General features: G+C 32.4%; 1 protein-coding gene across 4 annotated transcripts in view; it reads right to left on the bottom strand.

The window, feature by feature from the left end:
- The window catches only part of CADM2 (cell adhesion molecule 2), a 1,060,955-nt gene that overhangs the window by 69,203 nt on the left and 971,053 nt on the right, over positions 1-20,699 (bottom strand). For 3 of the 4 annotated variants that reach the window (XM_077878754.1, XM_077878755.1, XM_077878757.1), the window contains one exon: positions 5,499-5,618. The exons of the other annotated variant lie outside the window; for it this stretch is intronic. In XM_077878754.1, the coding sequence (XP_077734880.1) occupies positions 5,499-5,618 (120 nt within the window). The remainder of the gene's footprint in view (positions 1-5,498; positions 5,619-20,699) is intronic. 4 annotated transcript variants of the gene reach the window in all.

Raw genomic sequence — 20,699 nt, forward strand, 5'->3', positions numbered from 1 at the left:
TCTAATGTAAACTCAAATCTGTATTTGAACCAATAATTCATTTAGATATTTATACAAATACACTATATAAACAATTTCATCATCAAATTTGGAATTATGTTTCCCTGTTTGATGTATTGAAATGCATGAAGTATTTGAACAGACTCTTAGTATTAGGACAAGAAGTATATCAGATGTTTTATATCTTCTCTTTATATTTATCCTCTCATTTTTATACTTGAAAGGCGTTAACAATTTTGCACAGCCAGAAACAGCAATTAGGAGTTTAGAAGTTTTTCTGTCTTGATAAGTATAAAACATTCATTTGTGAATTCTAATTTAAAAAATAATGATACATAGACATAACCACTGACACATGTCATTGTCTCAAATATGTTTTTTGAATTTTCAATACCTTTATATTGTTATCCATATAGTGAAGGTACTGCCAAGGATTTCTACAGAATGACACAGTTATGAAATTAAAGCAGTATGACATGATCAAAATGAAAAGTGTTTTCAAATTAAACACACCATGCAAAAATATTATTAATACTAGAAATCACATCAGGTCATTTGGAACCATTTCATAAGGTATCATATTTAACTCATTAACATTTATCACAGTGATCCAAAAGAAAAAAAATAAGAAACATTTGTGAGAGTATACATATGCCATGTGAAATGAATGATAGGGTTATTCAGGACACCGGACTTTAAAAAAAATGCAATTTCCAAAAGCAGAAATAAAAATGTCTTGAAGCAATGGTCTTTTGTAATGAAAAAATATTTAAGAGATCTATAAAATGTTCAGGTGTTAGATATCTGATATAAATCCAGAGTAAGTTTATAAACTATTGCTATATTCACAGATAAATTCTATATGCTCTAGTAACATTTTCTCTGTTTTTTTTTTCATATAGTCAATAAAAATTAGGCTTAAAAGTAATCTGTACATTAACAGCAAAAGAACTTTGCCAGAATTAAATACACACACACACACATATACATATACATATACATATACATACATATGTATATGTGCATATAATTTCAGTAACTGCATGATACAACTAGAGAGAAACACATTTATGTTACTAAAAAGAACTGAAAAATAATCCTATTATACACTGAGTCCTGATTATGTTTCCAGAACTCCAGATATTATCTGATTCTCAAGCCAACCTGGGAATTAAGTGCTTCTATCAAGTGTTTCTCATTTTTCTGATTAAGATGCTGAGGCTCAATTTGGATCACTATTCAAGACCAAAGACCCAGTAAACACAGGAACCAAAGGTCTCACCCAAAAATGCCTCTAGGGCACACTTATTCTCCATCTTTCTCAGGACTGCTCTCGTTTGCTGGCTTCTCCATGTCTTAACACATTTATTTGTAACCAGGTAGTGCTAATTCCTAGCCTTTGTTCCATATGGTTGAAGCTTCTTGTCTTCCTAACAGAAATGCATTTTAGGTACAAATTGAAGAGAGTGAAAATTTTCAAGTTCATGGCTGACTATCTGAGGAGATCCTTTTGTTCTCTTTCATCTTAATTTCTATATAGCCACAGATGTGATTCTTTAAATGTATTTTAAATTGTATGTTTATCATATATTAGGATGGGAAACTTAATAGCAGTGAAAGAGTGTAAATGGAGACATGAATGGTGATTTATTTGCAGTCATTTATTAAATATATAGACAGGTAGGTAAATGCTATAGATTATGAAATTTAAAGAAATAATACGTAAAAACCTCATAAAATCAAATATTGTTACTTTAGATTATTGAATGAAAAAGAAAGAAAGAATAGAATATTGAATGAAAAGGATGAAACAAGTAAACATAAAAAAAAAACAAGATGGAAATATTGAGTACTCTTTAGTTCTCAGCTTTTCTTAGGCAATATATTCTTATTACAATCTTTTTTAAACTATAATTTTGAAAAAAAGATAAACTATAATTTTGAAATATTTTTACTAATAATGAATTGCATTTGAAGTATAATTGCATCAGAAATTTAACAGGTAATACACAGATAAAAGAATACCATACAACTTAACAAAGATAGTGTACAAAATTCACAACAATACGAAAATCAGTATAGAGCTTCTTCAAAAAAGTAATTAAATGTTTTTTTTTTTTTTTGAGGGGGTAGGGGGAGGGACAGAGGGAGAAGGAAAGAGTGTCTCTTAAGCAAGTTCCCTGCTCAATGCTGAGCCGGATGCTGGATCTTATGACCTTGAGATCATGACCTGAGCAGAAATCAAGAGTCAGACACTTACCCAACTGAGACACCCAGGTGCCCTACAGCTTCCTCAAAAAATTAAAAATAGAAATATCATATGATCCAATAATTCTACTACTGGATATTTGCCCAAATAAAATGAACATTTTACTCAAAAGGAAATATGCACCCCTATGTTTTTTGCAACATTATTTACAATAGCCAGGATAGGGAAACAACCTAAGTATCCATTGATAGATGAAAGGATAAGGAAGATGTGATGTATACACACACACACACAAACATACATGTGCACATGAGTATTACTGATCCCTAAAAAAGGATGAGATTGTGCCATTTGCACAATAGACCTAGAGGGTTTTATGCTAAGTGAAATAAGTCAGACTGAGAAAGACAAATGCCATATGATTTCACTCATATGTGGAATCTAAAAAAAGCAAATGGATAAAATAAACAAAAGGAAGAATCAGATCTATAAGACAAAGAACAGACTGTTGATTGCAAGAGGGGCAGAGGATGGAAAGGGGGCAAAACGGGTTAAGGGGAGTGGGAGATTCAGGCTTCCTAGTTAGAATGAGTAAGTCATGATAATAAAAGGCACAGCATAAGGAATATAGTCAATGATATTATAATAGCACTGTATGGTGACAGATGGTAGCACACTTGTGGGGAGCGCAGAATAATGTATAAACTTGTCAAATCACTATGCTATACACCTGAAACCAATATAGCCATATGTCAGCTGTACTCAAATTCTAAAAAGTAAGTATAACTATTAAGGTCCTGGCTCTGATGAACTTCACATTCTAGTGAATTGAAATGGAAATTAAATAGATAAATTGTAATTAAAGGAAAGGAAATTAAATAGATAAATATGTAAAATAATTCATAACAATGTTTGTATACTGATGGAGTCTTTCACTCTGTCACATATGGACTGGAACATTAATGATACAGGGACACTTGGTGACTTTTCCCAACCCCCCGTGGTTTGTTGAAGATGGGAGAGAAAAGTAGCACTAGACTGACATTTAATGTCAATGCTGCTATTTTTTTCTATACAAAGTAACTACTATAAATCCCCTAACTTAAAAAATACATTTTTCTTTCCACGTATTTTGGTGCCATTTGAAAAATATCTTCCAATTGTTAAGTAAACATGATGGGATAGTGTGTGTGTATACATTTATGTGTATGTGCCTTCTCTGATATTTGTATGTTCCTCTGAAGAAAAGATTAATTCTTGGTCACTTTTAAAGTTCATGGTGTAAAGTTCACAGAACATCTTAGGAAACCTGTAAAAAGTGAATTACCTGAAAAAGTAGTACACTGGTATCATTTTAATGGTCTGGTTAAGACGCAATAAGTAAGATTCCACTTTTGATGCACGCGAACAAATATAAAATACATTATTAAACATTCTGTGTTGGAATAAAACGTTTTTCTCTTATTTTATTCTAAGCTGTGCATGTATACGTGTATATGCTTAGCAAGGGCATGAATACTTTCCTTCATTAAGCACAGACACTGGTTACTTGGGGAAGATGTATTAATTTAATTGCTAGTGATTTTAGATACAATATGTTTAATTTCCGTATTCGTACTGTCTAGAATGACCCCATATATATAGCAAGTCCTCAATAAATATTTTTTGAAGAAGGAAGGAATAATCAGCTATTAGGAACTTTTTGTGTTATAAGTAGGTCTTAAAAAAAAAGTTAAGTCAATGTCACCATCCTTTCCCATCAAAGTAATTTGTCTGCACAGTCAGAACTTAATACCATAGAGATTTTGTTAGCATGCAGAAATTGCATTTCACTTAAATTGCTATTTGTAAAAACTTTGGAAAAACAATAAGTTGAAGCAAAGTAAAAATGTAGGTATCTTTCATTTCATATAATATCACAAAGTATTTTTTACCTTTTCTTCATTTTTATTATTTACAAATAAATTGTTATAAATCTTTAAATCCTTCTCACTTGTAGATTTAGCTCAAATGTAGTTCATTTAATAATACTAAAAGAAACATAGGAATTTTTAGAAATTCTTATTGCTACTATCATCAAAATTCAGTTATTAATTACATATCATATTATAGAGTTTACATGATTATTAAAAACTAATAATTATCTAATATCAGATATTTTTCAGAAATGAGAAAAATATTATGATAACTGTTATGTCAAAGCTAACAAATCAGTTTAATATTGAAAATTAATAAAAATCCCAAGAAAAACAGTCTAATTGAACAATCTTTTAAGTAAAAGAAAATAACATTTAAGTCAGTACTTTGTACAACCATAATTACATATATTAATGTAAAGTCCCCATGATTTCAAGTTAAATTGTTAAGTTTAATGCATGTTAGTATAGCCAACATGACATAAGACATGTACAAGTACAAAAAGACAGACTTAAATAAGGCAAATTCTCTCCAAACATTGTTTATGCAAAAATTAAGTTTAAAGCCTGTTTGTCTATAATGCACTCATACAATTTTTTAAAATTTCTTCATCACTTACTAACCACTTAATGACTGCTCAGGAATGCTTTTTTATATTTCTGAACTATAATGTAATTATATTTTGCCTTTAAAGATTAATTTCTTCAAGGTTGCTTTCCTTAAGGCAAAAATATTTATTAACAAACCAATACCAGAGATTACTCATGGAGCCAAATATGAATTCCTATCATCCTGGACAGCTTTACCAATATTCATTTTTAGGACATTCTGTTAGTAGACTAAATAGATCTACTGACTTTAGGGTGATATGTTGAATATTTATTTAAAAGTTCTATGTGGTGACTAGTTTATAATGACCCCATGAATTATGCCAGTTTTTAGAACGTGTTCAACATTTTGGGTACTTTTAATCCAGTGGGAGAAGAATAAATCATTGACATTAAACAAAGATCTTTAAAAAGTGAATGCTACCTCTGCAACCTTGAACATCTTACTTTTCCGTTTATAAGGCAAGGAAAAAAGGAACAAAAAAAAGAGTTCCATTTCACATTTAAATTTGCTCAGTGTTGGCTCCATGTATTTTTAACTTATATTCTGGAATATTTTCATAATAGTCATAAGTGGCACTAAAAATTAAAATGTACCATCTTGCCTCATATTCTATCCAATAACCCTAATTGATAGTAATTTAGGTGACTTAATTACTTCTTATAATTAAGTAAAATTGGATCTCAATCTCTACACTTTTAAAATACCCTTTAAAGCTTCATTTAATGTGTTTTCAAGGCCATAACAAAGAAGCATACTGTACCTCTTACGCTGCTGGCTGTTGCAGATGTGGTTGGGCTGGTTGTTATGGCTACAGTGGTTGTGACTGTTGCAGTGGTAAGGGAGGGGATGATAGTAGTGGGAAGCAAAGTGTTGGGAACATCTGGTGAGTGGAAAAAAAACAAAATATAAAACAAAATCATATCATGCAAACAAAAGAGAAACACAAATGATTAAAATTATAAATACGTATGTCTTATTTAGGTTTAACTTTAACAGGCTTACACAGATTATCAGGTACAAAGCTGGCTGTACCACACGGTTCTTGTCATTTTTTTTGTTCACTTCTTTTTCATGCTCCTATACAAAGCAAAAGCAAAAACTTGGAGCAATGTTTGGGAATAAGCAGATTGTAATATTTAGAGTGAAATTTAAAATGACAAGAATTCATTTGTTCACTGAGTCATTTAAAAAGTGTGACATGCAGTAGCAAAATACAAATAGGTAAAACAAAAAATGACATGCTTTGTCAAAGAAGTAAACAAAGAAAGAACACAACAGAAATAAACACAAATAACATCACCATATAAGATTAAAGAAATGTTAATGATGGATGAGTATACGCATGTTAAATGCTTTTTGGTTTTTTCTTTTAGGAAAATTTAATGATAGGAAATAAGATGACAGCAATCTTTAGAAACAAACACAAAAGAAGCTTATTGTTATTATTATTACTTTGCTTTTCTTTTTCTCACAAATGATGTTAATGCACAGCTTAGAGTCTTGCAGTTCTTACCCTGATTAGCTGGTAACGCCTTCTAACAATTTTGCAGTACCTAGGAGTCTTTAACAAGTATTGAGTCAACTAGCATGGAACCCAATATTCTGAAAAGTTTATGATTTATTTTATTTGGCATACATAGGAGAGGTGATTGAACACAGACTTGAACCATAATATTCAACCCCTAATTCATGATTAGTCAAAGTTGCCAGAAGTTAACACCAGATTCTAATACAGAAAACAGAATAAACAGAAAGAATAACTTATAATTTTACATGAAAATCTTCCTTTCACTCAAAACTGGCTGAAAATTTGGAGAGCATCATATCATAGGAAATATTGAGACAATGTAGCCACTGTCAAGCTATAGAACCTCAGTAAGATTCTCAAAAAGTCAGATCTTAGTCTCAAGTGAATAGGCATATAATTTACACAGTGAGGCAATGAGAAACAGTTCACAAATTACCTGTAATTACTGTGCTGGGGTTTGATTTCACATGTTTGCCACACAGTCCCTACATATCCAAAGTGTTTGACAGATTATTTTGCTGTTAAAAGGCTTCCTGTCATTCTCTCAGTTACAGTCTTTGAGTCACACCCAAAATTTTCTAGCTTTTTACTTCTGATAAATTAGCCCTCCTCAATCCTCAGACTTGAACCTGCTGAATTCTCTACACTGGAGACATCAGAAAACAGTAGGAGCTTCCTCTCATATCTTGGGTATTGATGTTTACACCTGTTTTCCAACAGGGAAAATGCTTCCTAGACAGTCAAATTAAGAAAACAACCTTCTAAAAACTTAATGGTGCTACATTAATCACTGGAGAAAATGGGTATTGCCTGATGTGCGATTACCATGATCATAAAATGGAATTGACTTTAACAACATTATAAACTGAATCAATATTATGTATATGTGCACATATACTTCTTATTTACTAATTTTTATAATACCTTCTTATTTTTATGGTAAGCTTTCCTAAATGGTTTAGACAGGCTAGAAGTAAATGAAAGACATTTTCTAAATTAAAAAAACATGAGTAATTTTAACTTTCATGGATACCTAAAATAGAAAATAATACATTCTTCGTCTGCTAGTGAAATCTTTTGCTTATTAAGATTTCAAAATATATGTGTTTAATTTATGCAAAAGGATATCTTACATGGCTATCAAATACAAGAACATAATAATATTAGTACTTTAAAACTCCAGGTTCAGAAACCGATGTCACCAAACCTAGCACAGATGGTAAAATATTAGGTTATTTCCTATCAGATAATGAGTTAAAATAAGATTCCATTAGACTTGAAAAGCAGCCTTTCAAAATCAGCTAATACTATTCAATTCTTAACAGCTGGAATACAAAGGACAGGTTTCAGTGTTATTTGTTCATTTTTTAGTTTAGCCAAAAAAATAATTATGTGGAATATTTTTTCTTTATTCCATATCAACAAAATTGAGTAATGATAAATCTTGATTTGTCTTGGAGTCTATGTATTTCCAGGTACTATGAACATTTTTTGTAAAAACCAAACAATATCTTTATTTCTTGTAATTATGAAAATGCATGAAATATAGATTTTTTCCTAGACTAACAATTAAAGAACCAAAAAACACAATAATTTTAATAATTGTCAATCCACTTTAAGAGGACTGCCTTAGAGTCTTTTAAAGTGTCCAGACAGATAACCCTACAAATCATTATTGACTCATACTCTGACTCCTGCTTTATTTGCCCATTATCCTCTCTCACCCTTCCTTCTTGACTTCCTATGTATTTAAAAACCAATCTGCTGAAAGAAATTGGATGGAAGACATCTTGGCCAAAGGACAACTGCGTCAAGAAAAGTATCCTTCAGATAAAGAAGTCTCTCTCAGTCACTGTTATGTTTTTAACCACTACTAACTTTATTTCATCCTAGGTGTACTGAAACATTTTAAACATTTTAATTTATCCTTTTTATGTTATATTCTTATCTATCCAATTATATTAGCTCTATTGTAAAAGAGCAACATTTGAAATAATCTAAATATTAAACACCAGAAGAGTAATCAGAACCAACTGAAATTCAACAACATAATATCAGTTGGAATTAGTTGGAATTCTTAGAAAGATCAACAAAATTGCATGATGCTTCTCTCTTCTACTTAAACTTTCTGTCTGCCCTGATTTGATTGATGTCAGTCTCCACACTTGACAATTGAAGCAAAGAACTCTATTTATTGTTAGGACCCTATCACAATGTAGAAGATGAATGAATATTTACTAAATGGATTTGTTCATAGCATTATAAACATATAACACATTATAACATATAACACATTTTAGAGGATCTAGAAAAGTCCATTTTTTTGACAGGGTCATCCAGTTAATATAAAACTAAAAGATTTTATTACTTCTGCTCTAAAAAAATCCTTTTCTGTCTTCAATATAGACAGACAATAATTATTTTCTGAAGGATAATATTTTTTCACTTATTTTTTTAAGTAAACTCTATCCCTCAATGTGGGACTTGAACTCACGACCCCAATATTAAGAATCGCATGCTCTATGGACTAAGCCAGCCCGGTGCTCCTGAAAGATAATTTTTTTAAGACTACAACTTACAACTTCTTCCTTCAAATAAATTCCCTTGCTAAAAAAATGAATTATTTCCCACCTTTCCTGCTATTTGAAAGTAGTGTGAGCCTGACCGGAGAATCATGTCCTCCATGTCTCTTTTCATTTTCAACTAACTTGAGACTTTCAGAGAAAGGGTGAAAGGCCAAGAGGGCTCACTAAGCAGGTCCTATTGTGATCAGTAATAAAAGATCACCACAAAGTTATAAATTGTCTATGATTATCCCTACTTAATGGATGAAAGAACTTTGAGATAGAGCTTCCTCATCTCTAAATTTAAATATATATTCATATATGCGTATATTATAATACAAGAGAATATTTTATTTCATAAGTATAATGGAAAGGTTTCTCAAACACTTCCCTCTCAAGATCATTTATTTTATCTGCCTGACTGCAACTCCTGACAAAGCAGAAATTTAAAAAAAAAAAAAAAACCTGAGGTTCCTTTCTAAGTTCAAACATTCATATCTGGTTTTCACTCCTGTGACCGAGTGGCAACATTTGACATCATTTCACAATTGTTTAAAAGATCTGGTTCGGTACATTATCATTTGGCCTTTTATTTAGACATTGATAGAGAAAATGGTGCTACATTTTCACAAGGAAACATGACATTGGAAACACTAGTACCTATCATTTGTCTCATTTTTGAATGTACATTTTTAAATTCTATACATTTTTAAAACCATTATACTGTTAATACAAAGTGCTCAATCAAATATAGTACAGGATAGAAAATGCAGGTCATTTTTTCCCTCTTCCAAGACACATCCATTTATTTTTCTCGAGAATAAAATACCCTAATCCACATGCAGAAGAATTATACCCATGCACACACACATAATAAAAACAACTGAATCTTGATTTGACATTAATTTACTCTGTTTCTAAAGCAAGATAATCTGCATGCTAATATTATATGTAATTTGTTGAATATGATTTGCCAATTTTAGACCTTAATATATGCCTTATATTTTAACATCATATGATTAAAGGAAGTCTTAACATGGACACTAAGTAACTATAAATTTTAAAAAATAGAGAAATTAATGGTTTGTAGCATAATTTATAAATATTAAAATTCAGAAATGAAAACTCTCTAATAAGTTGATCAATTAACTACATGCATTTCATCTCTGATTTCTACAATGCAAAAGATGAGGTCAAAATTTTTATTGTTATTTTCCTTGGAGAATATCTTATTTGAATCAAATAATATTGAATTTGCCTGAAAAAAAAGTGGCTACAAATAAAGTGTTCAGAATTTACAATTTATAAAAGAAATTAACTATTATATATTTCTTAGATGTTAAGGAATTAGTAGTTGATAAACTATGTAGTGGATAAAAATGGTATTTGGTAAGTGAACAGAGTAAAAATGATCCGATTTGTCTAGATAGCTGTATACCATAGCAAAGTCAAGGATTTGCTTAAAAGAAAATTGGTGAGCAGTGTTTATAGGGAACTAAGAAAAGTCAAGTTCCAAGGCATGAAAATATTTGTTTATAGTTTTACCTACACATAAGGTGTGAATTCCAATAAATTACACTTCTCATTTCAGTTGTAACATATATACTATTTTCATATAAAAAGAAAATTCAGGAGTATTTCAATAATGTCAGACAAAACCCCAAATTTAGTCAATTGTACAGTTGCATATTAGTGCAGACAAAGTCTAAGTAGGCAGCAAGAGTCATTCATGTGAGCGAATGCTGGGTTACAAATAAATGCAGTGTAAATGGTGTGGGTTCCTTTTGTAAGGACCTATTCACTTGCAGAAGCACAATTTCAGCTCACACTACAATGTTGTTGAATCAGGAAACTCAAATCTGTGTCCAGGGACCATGGCTAAACTTCATTATGACAAATTCACCAGTCCATCGTTTCTCCTGATCAACCTGCTTGATCCTGCCATGAAGAACTCCAAACTGCCTCTATCATCGTTGTGAGGAACCATATTGGAACAGAGGGGCTAGAGGTCCTCAGATATAAACCTGGTTCTTTTCTTTATTTTTCATAGTGCCTGGTTACCATCAGTAAAGAAACCGAAGTCTAGCACATGAGAAGACGTGTGCCCCTGACACAAGTCTTTTCCCAAAATTCTGGACTCAGTGCTTGCTGTTCTGCTCTTTGTTGCCATGTTCTCAGAGCCACATCCTGTTTCCTGACATTATTACATTTCTTGTCTTTTAAGCTTAGTTAAATACGGTCTCATCTGTAAGGCATTACCCAATTCTGCAGAGTTAATATCTTCCTTCAAAGCACTCTCAAGGCACTCAGCATATATGTCTACACATGCTTGTTATACATTATGTTACCATTTTATTTATATGTCTATCTCCCCAATTCACTTCAGGCTCAGTTGTCATAAGTCAACATGTCTTTGTTTTTTAAAATATCATTTTGCTGTGGGACAAGTTTACTCTGCCTCAATCCCTGAGTATTCCAATCTCTGTCCCTTTCTAGATGTACCTAGTAAAATGCTACTCCCAAGTTTCAGTCTGATTTGGATCTGCTCTGTGAAGACTTCCTGGACCCACTGAATATCATCTGATTTCCCTTCTCTCTGAATAGCTGTCATTTTTACTTTTTTCTTTTTAGCTTACGTACTGTCTACCTCACTTGCTTACCAATCCTTCTACAACAATGCTTTATATTCGTGGCACACCACTATGGGCACAACCAGAGTTATGCGCTGCTCACTAGCTCCACGTCTCTCTTTCTCTCTCTTCCAGTGGAGAATAAAATACATGTGCAATGCTATGGTAAGATTACTAAAATTTCCTTGATTTACATAATCAATGAATGCACTCTATTACTCTCTTATTTATAATATAGTAGACAGTACACAGAACATATATCAAAGCTCTTCATGAAATCGGTGGTTGAAGATGGGGAGGCTATAACATTTATATGGCACTAATATGCATTGCTTGTTTTTTATATTTTGTTTTTGTTTTTGTTTCCCACAAGCCAACAAGATGATAAGATAACAAAGAGAACAGAATTCATGATACAGTCCTGTGCTTCCTTCAGGGACTGTTCTATGCTTTGAGTTTGACTGGTACTATATAAATAATGCTCCTACTGGTGGTAACAACAATGATGTCAATAGATATAGAATAGTATCATTTTTAATAACATGAATCTGTAATTGAGCCTTAGTTATGGTTAATTTGTGCAAAAAAAAAATGCCCCCTCCTTCCAATTATCATGTATGAGATGGTGTTTTCAGAAATTTCTGCTGCTGAGAGTCTTCAAGTCTAAACGATTATTTTTTTAAAAAATTACAATGCAACACACTAAAGAATCTTATGTTCTGACCATGGTTTTTCAATTTTTAAAAAAGTGTTAGAGCTCTAAATCAAATTATCCAATTCAAATAATAGAAAAGTGCCCTTTTTAATCACATCCTAATGAAGGAATTAAAAAAAATGTAACCACATTTTGTTACTGGAGCTTATTAGAGCACAGAGATCCTGTATAACCTTGTTAAAATGAAATCAGTTCCAACAAGCACTGTATACAATAAATTGAAGAATGGTGTAGCACCTTTTTTCCAATAACGAGCTTTTCAGGTTAAAGGTATGTTCTGTTCTCTACAAATGCAGTGTGCAATAATTTCTAACTTGTCAACCTGTTTTGTTTTCTGGCAGCTTCTCTTTTTAAAAATGGCATTCTGGCCCATTCAGAATGGATTTTCTAAGCAAAATTAAGTCTAAAGAGTCCCAGAAGCCCAAGCTGCTTGTTTCTCTCTAAGGACTAGTGTTCAATAAGGAGAAAAATTGCTACCATTTAGTCTGGACTCCATATGTCTACTTTCTTTCTGCTTTATGTCACTAACTCCCCAGGGTGGTCCAAGGGTAATCAAGAGTGAATCCAAACCAAGGATTATTAGTGGAGATACAGAATGGTCAAAACTCAACATATATTAGAAGTATTAAGGCAAGAAGTGTCCTTTTGAAAGAAATGATTCACATTTCCTAACCTTAAAAATAATAGGGCATCCTTAACCTTCTTCCTGATAATTGCACTGCCATTGGAAGCAATTGTAAGAGGAAAAATGTACTGTATTTGCCTTTTTACCTGTGCAGAGAGGGACATTTACCTGTTCCCATTATGTTCAGCTACATGTACCAGCCTATTTGGAATATAGCATAAGAATGGGTAATAGCACCAAGGCTCTTACTTAAATGACAACCACCAGGTTGACAAGGCCTCAACTTGCCTGTGCATGCTTCCTCCTCGAGAGTCATATGGTAACCTCATCAGCTTCATAAAAAGCAACCTTTTTAAAAATTAGATTTGAATGAATCCCTTTTCATCCCCCTGATAGCTTCAACTGGCTTTGCGTGCTAAATGGAATTCTTATACGATAACAATAAAGAAAAAGCTGCTTCTAAAAAATGAAAAGTACTACAATTTTAAGCTGTAGGTAGTAACCAACAGTTCTATATAATTACAAGGAAAGTTTATGAATAAAATCAGTCTGTTGTTTGAAAAAAATGTATGATTTTTTTTTCTTTTAAAATATTCCTTCACATTCCAAACTCACAAAAGTGAAATAAAATTTAAAGTGGGAAAAAATCCTTCCAAGAGGATGATCCTACATTATTTAGCTCCACCTATTTCAGTACGGTGAGTTCTTTCTTAAAAGTACTTTACCAAAAAGTACATCAGATGATTTGGTCAAATACTTTAAGTTCTGTGAGGATGAAAGTCTTCTTTGTAAAAATAGTTCTGTCACCCATTAAAGAAAAACTCAAATCAAATATGAATATACAAAGGGGAAGCATGTTCTGGAGGCAAAAATACTAATTGAGAAATCCGGATACTGACCCACATCCCTAATGTTCAGAGTTCTCACACAAAGCCAGGTCTTTCCTAACCTTACAGTAGATTATTAAGTAAACTGGTTCCGACTTGGGATTTAGCTATACAAACTGATAACTTGCCCCAACTTATTGACATTTAAAACTAACTATGGAATTTCATATTCTCCTGAATGTGTCTCATGGAATATTATAGTTTATTACAGTTAATGAAGGGACCCTGAAGACTTCTCTGAAGTTGTATCATGGTGAAAGACAGGAGTGAAAAATTCTTCACTTTTGAATTTTTACCAAGTAAGTCTAGGCATAGTAAGGAATATTTATTTATTTATTTATTTGGGGATCTTCAGTTCTTGACTTAGCACTTGTGTGTAGTAGATAAGAAAGATTCCCTGAAATAATAAAAATATTAGGTAGTATAGCATTGTGATAGAGATTCTCAGGAAAAAAAAATTATATTTGGCCAGAAACAAATGATCTTTATAACTGATGTTATAGACTTCCAAAGAACAAATCCAATTTTCGGTAAGCAAAAGTCACAGAATTTCACAAACAAAACAAAACAAAACAAAACAAAACAAAAAACAGACATGTGAAGTCAATCACAGAAGTGTTCTAATTTCTATTGATGATAGCAATTATTCTATACACAGTTATTCATTTTGTGTATTGCTTAACTATATAAGGCACCATTTATATATGGATTGCCAAATAAATATATCTCTTTATCTCACTTTTTTTCCTAATATGAGATGAAACCCAAAGGTCTTGGTTTTGGTGACCAAAGAATGAATATTGGTTTCCCTAATTTTGTTCAGAAGCCAAGGCAGTATACACATGGACACACACATAAATATATGAATATATGTGGATATGGGTGTTTATGTATATATGTATCTATGTACATATACATTATTTTATTAAAGTTTATTCTGTTGAAAAGAGGGAGAGACAAAGATAGAGATATACAGAAAGAGACAAAGGAATTTATAATCATTAAAGAAATATTGATTGATTGCTTACTATTTAGAAGGCCTTATTCTAAGAGCTAGAGATATAGAAATAAATGAGACTCATAAGATTTCTGCTTTTAAGAAAGTCATAATCTACTGGATAGATATATAATATATTCACATGTACAGATACATTTATATATAACATATAATATATATACATAAATGCATATGTATATATATATACATTTATAAAATATAATATACGAATAAACAACTAAAATACCAAATACTGTTAAAAGATCTACAGATAATTAAAATTAAGTGATGCATGATTGAGGCCATTTTAGATTGGAGAAGAAGAGAAATGGCCTCTTTCAGAAGATCCATTTAATAAAAATCTGAATAATAAGAAATCATTCTTGCAAATACCAGCATATATGACAGGATTCCTTGTACTTCCTGCTCAAGCATTCTGGACAGAAGCAACTTCCTGAAAAGAGAATGAGCTTGATGTCTTAGAGGAGTGCAAAGAGGAACAGGGAAACAAGTGATTGGGTAGAGAGTGAAGAGATGGCACACAGGTAGGTATGCAGGGCTTACTACTCTAGCTAAAGGGATTTGGGTTTTATCCTACATGTGATGAAACGCCTTTGGAAAAATTCAAATTGAGGAAAGATATGAAGGAATATGTATTTAAAACATCTATATATTACAGCTGTGTGGGAAGGAGATTACAGACACAGATGTCTCTCTACTCTAGGCTAGAGAGACTAAAGGAGAGAAGCAGACATACTAAAAACATGGCTTGGAAATAGTGTCAACAGAACATGCTGATGAACTGGATATAAGGGTAAAGAGAGGTCTAAGATAGTTCTTAGATTCTGGAATAAGCACAGGATGTATTGTTACAATGTTAGTAAAAATTACATTGTAAGAAGCAACCAAGCAGGTGTTACTAAAGATCTGTATCTTGTAGTTGGGTGTGCCATTATTTTTTAAAACAAATGCCACATTAAAAAAAAAAAGAAAGAAAGAAAACAAACAAATGCCCACATTCCCCCCCCGCACCATGGACTTGAATACTGCTTCCTTTCTCTAATGAATGAGCCCATTAATGCTCATACACTTGAGTAGAAGAGCTTTGCACATCTTTGTAAAGCTACAACCTATCCTTATTTCCACATAAAAAACCTAGAAAGACTGAGTGTCATGGATTCTTTTTTCTTATGTTTACCTCACTGCAACTGATAAAAAAGATCATGGATATTTAAAATGCTAAAATTGTTGGGTGGTGGACTCCCTTCCATTCAGTCTGGAATGAGGGTTTTCCTCATGGACATTTGAGCCAGAGGTCCATGTAGGTAACATAGGAACATTTACTTCAAAGTGGTAGAGTGGTATCTTTGGAATTTTTACTCTGAAAGGTAAAACCTTAATTTATCTAATTCATGCTCATCTGAAAACAAAGAGATGGAATTAAAACTCAACTCTGAGCTAAGTAAGTATGCCTGAGCATATGCGACTTTTTAAATGTTCTATAACGAAACAGTGTTCCTGACTCCACTATTTGATCCCATTCCACTTCTCTCTGCAGAGTTCAACAGCAATTTATCCAGTCAGAGGTATCCTTTCCCACAGGCTTCACAGCTCTCCCTCCTTTATTCATGTCCAGAAATGATATGTTTTATCTCAGCGATTAAAGAAGGTACTGTTTTAAGAATCATCCAACTAGTTTACTGTCTGCAAACTCTCAACCAGAGATGAGAGCAGCAACCATAGGGCTCTTCCATTAGTGCACTGTTTGTTGCTCCATATGGATGTATTTTCTCTCCTTTTCTTCCTACACTGTGTATTTTCCCATCTATGCTTCTAAAGAAAGCTTCTCCAAAGGAAAAATGCTCATTATGAGTACATAGAATTAATTTACCAACTGGTAGGTCTGTTTCTGTGTGAGGGAACAGATTTTAGCTGAATCCCTTTTTAATTTTTACTAGGCTATGCATCTGTCCATAATCCAGGCTTCTCTTTCTCACTGCCCACCCACCCATAGGAGCTCAAAGATTCACTCTTTTAGTTCCACACTGATCTGTATCACCTTGCCTAACACTACAACTAAGAGGGAAAAAAATCATGTAGCCTCTTATTGTTTCTAAATGTCCCATTGTTAGGTAAATGTAATAGTAAGCTGCATATTTACTATGAAGCATTGGAGTGCATTTTCCATTTTAATGTGATGAGGGTTCTCAATAGTTTTCAAAGCATTGATAATCGTGACATGAATATGTGTAACATACCCTGTAAGTATAGAAACATGTATTATAATCATGGTTGCTTAGTTCTGTGGTAAGTTAAGTTTAAAAACAAGTTTACGATATTCCTAATCTGTTGCATAGTTATCACCCCATTAATGTGTACATGCATTAATTATTTTGCTAAATTTAAGATTACTAATAACCCTAAAGCAACTGAATTTATATTCTATACCCTAGTGAAATATTTAAAGAGATGATAGATGACTTAGAAATGTTTGCTAACGTGAAAGGAAGTCCACCCTCCATTACTCAATTTGCCTCTCTCCCACAGGAAGCAAATCAAGTGAAAGGGAAAATCAGCACTGAAGGTTGAAAGTGAATCTGTATTTCCATGTCTCTGAAAAAGATATATGTCTAAATGAGCAACAAAGGTAGATGCTTGGCTTGATGCAGATGTCTGTAATATCTGTGCCTATAACTGTCTCTGAGTATTTTTGATATTTATTATTTAAAGCAGAGTGACATGAATATAGTAGTTGCATTGATTTTTAAAAGTTGAAAAGGCATACTTAATAGCTTGATACCTTTCACTAGACTAAAACACACAGATATTTCTAGCACAATATTCCTTCTTACTATTGAAAATCTGAAATACTCTTTATGAGTTCTTACTTTTGAATGGTTCTTATTAACTACCAATAAAATGTGCGGACCTATAGAGTGTGTATGCGTGTGTGTGTGTGTGTGTGTGTGTATGTGTGTGATTTCTGAGGTAAACTAATCCTGGAAACAAAAAAAGCAACATCTTATTTTTCATCAGTATTCAATCCAATGGACACATGATCAAACAAACTATAACTGTCAAGTGATATTTTATAGATATCAAGTCAGTGACTGTCAGTAAACTGACATTACAGAAACATAAAGAAGCTTTTTATTATTTTTTACTTTCTGCTATTATAATACTAGTTATGGAGAACTTTACTTATTTTTATGTGGTCATTAAGATAAAATTTGCTAGAAAAGCAAAATATGTATACATAAAAGTAAAAATATGGAAGGATATGTGGTGGGTAATTTTATTCAAAACAGGAATAGTAAGTTAAAATAATGAAGAAGTAATGAATTGTTACAAAAGCTTATTCACACAAGTAGAAAAATAATGAAGTAAAGGATATTAGAACAGTGGTAAAATAATTTTAAATTTCATATAAGGGCTATTATGATAACAGAAAGAATATGTTTCAGGAGAGATGGGAAATATCATGCAGACCCTTCTAGAATAGTGCATCTTACTCTGAGCATCTGGAACAACTCTGAGTTGGGTTCTGAGTGGAGTGGGTTCTCCACTGAAACTCTCATTGGATTCCTTGGAATACTCTCCTATGATCTGGGCTTCCCCATAGATGGTACTGCTACTGGTACAAGAAGAAATATGCTACTCATTTTTTTCTGCTTGTATTGTATCTCTTCCCAAATCCTGTGGAGGGTTTTGAGGGTACAGATGATACTAAGGAGTTCCATAGGCTCTGTTCCTCTTCCATTTGTATTTTGAGGAGTGGTTACAAATTTCTCTAGTATGAGTATAGTGTGAAGGGACTAAAAAGGTATTGGGAGTGCAGAGAAAGAAAAAAATTTCAGATTTGGAGGAGATGTACTGATTTGTGTATCTCACTCTCCAAATTCTTTCTCAAAATTTCCTGGGTGCTATATGTTTCTGACACTTTCAAAGAACAAACATTTTGCACTAGGTGATGACAAATAAATAGTAGAACTTGAGTTGCTTCTATCCCCAAAATAAGATTAGCCTAAGGTCATCTGTAATTCTCTATAGCCATTCCTTGTGCAATAACAAGGTATCTGTTATGTTCCCTATACTGGAAGATGCATAACTGGGAAGTCCTTGCTTGGGAAGAAGATATTTTTATCTAAACCCTCTGAACTTGGTGTCATATTAGAGAACCAAGAGTAATTATGACTTTTATCCTGCACTCTGTAGGTAACTAATTTGCTATACTGTTGAATTGTTAAGATATCCTCTGTTGCCTAGTTAGCAAGAATTTACAATTTTCTCATTTTTCAATAGACATAATCTAATTTATCCTCTGGGTACCATTCAGGGAAGATTTTGGGCACTAAATTGCATGCAACTCTTGGGTAAGATTTTTTTACCAGAGCATTGGATTGAGATTCCCTTTGGTATCTTAAGGTTACTAGTAATATAATAATAATAGTTTTACTTATTGCATACATATGGCCCTGGCACTTTGCTCCCTACTTCCATTTCTGATGTATACCATTTGTCTTTGAAGAATTCAGAAGTGCTGTGTTACTAGATGATAGATAGATAGATAGATAGATAGATAGATAATTTTAATTCTAGACACTTGGACCACACTCTTAAAGACTCCAAATGGTTACACCATTATATGTCCATCCTCCTCTAATTCTTTCATTTTGGTATTATAACTACTTAAAAGCTTATCTTCCATGTTAAATTCCCAACTTGAGTTCTATTCACATTTATTCCTATAGTGCTTTTGCATTCAGTAGTTAAATGCTAAATACGTATTGGGTGAATTAATGAATTTTTCTCATGTTCTAAGTTTTCCAAGTAGTAAATACAATGGAGTAGTATGTTTAAAAACCACTAACATGGAAATAATCAGACCTTCTAAATAAATAAATAGCATGGTGGCAATGAAAACATGAGAATGACTTCAATATTTTTATACAGAAGCAAAAAACAAAAGAAAACAAAACACTATTCTGCTCATATGAATTAATAGTATAACTAAGGTTACCAATTCAACAGATAAATTTTTCCATTGCTGAGCTTGTTAATGAAAAATGCTACTTTTTTCTAATGAAACTTACACAGTACAAATGTTTCATAAGCTTACTATTTTATCCTACAAGTACTTGTATGCTAAATTTCTTTAAACCTTTCACTGAGGGTGAATTTTAGACTGGCAGTTTCAAATCACCATCTGCAGTTCTAAGGCTGAAATTTGTAAAGGTATAATTAGAAGGGGGAGAGAAGCTCTCCAGTGTCCACAACACAAAATGTCAATGCTGTTAACAATTAAATGTGATAACATTTAAATAATGTACTTCCACTGACACCCAAAGAATAAAATCTAATCATTAGGATGGCATCTAGATAGCAGATGATTTCACAGGAAAGTGTTCAGACCTCCATCAAGTTAAGAATCAATAGAACCTAGGCAACTGTGGTAGAGTCAAAGACAGCCTCAGCTCATGAAAGGCCTTTCTGTGCTAGAGCTATATTAAATTATCACAGCTAATGTAAAATCAACCTTGGTGTAAAAGATAAAAGGGTAAAGTTCTCACAAATGATCACTTATCACTCCATTCCGAAATGCATACAGCATTCATTATAGATCGAAATGCCACTCAAATTTCATCATTTAGTAGGGTTTTGAAACAACCAAACCATTAACAGAAGAGAGTAGCTTTTTATATTTATACAACCAGTGACTAATGAAACATTATACCCTATGTGCGAAGAGGGAAAAAAAAATAAACTTTATTTTGTAATGAACCCAATTGGAGCCCTTTTAAAACACAGTGTAATACGGTTTCACTGTTTCATCGAACCTCTCATTACTTGTGTCAATAATCCTAGGTAAACTACTGTTGAACTTCACAGCATTTATCTAGCAGCATGAATAACATTAATCTATGGGGTGCTTTTGATGAATTGTAGTTCAAAAAGCAAAGCCAAAAATGACTTCTTACAAAGTGGTTAGGGAAGTATTTATTAGAAATATGTCAA

This window comes from Canis aureus, chromosome 30, assembly GCF_053574225.1.
Source record: "Canis aureus isolate CA01 chromosome 30, VMU_Caureus_v.1.0, whole genome shotgun sequence".
NCBI classification, from domain to species: Eukaryota; Metazoa; Chordata; class Mammalia; order Carnivora; family Canidae; genus Canis; species Canis aureus.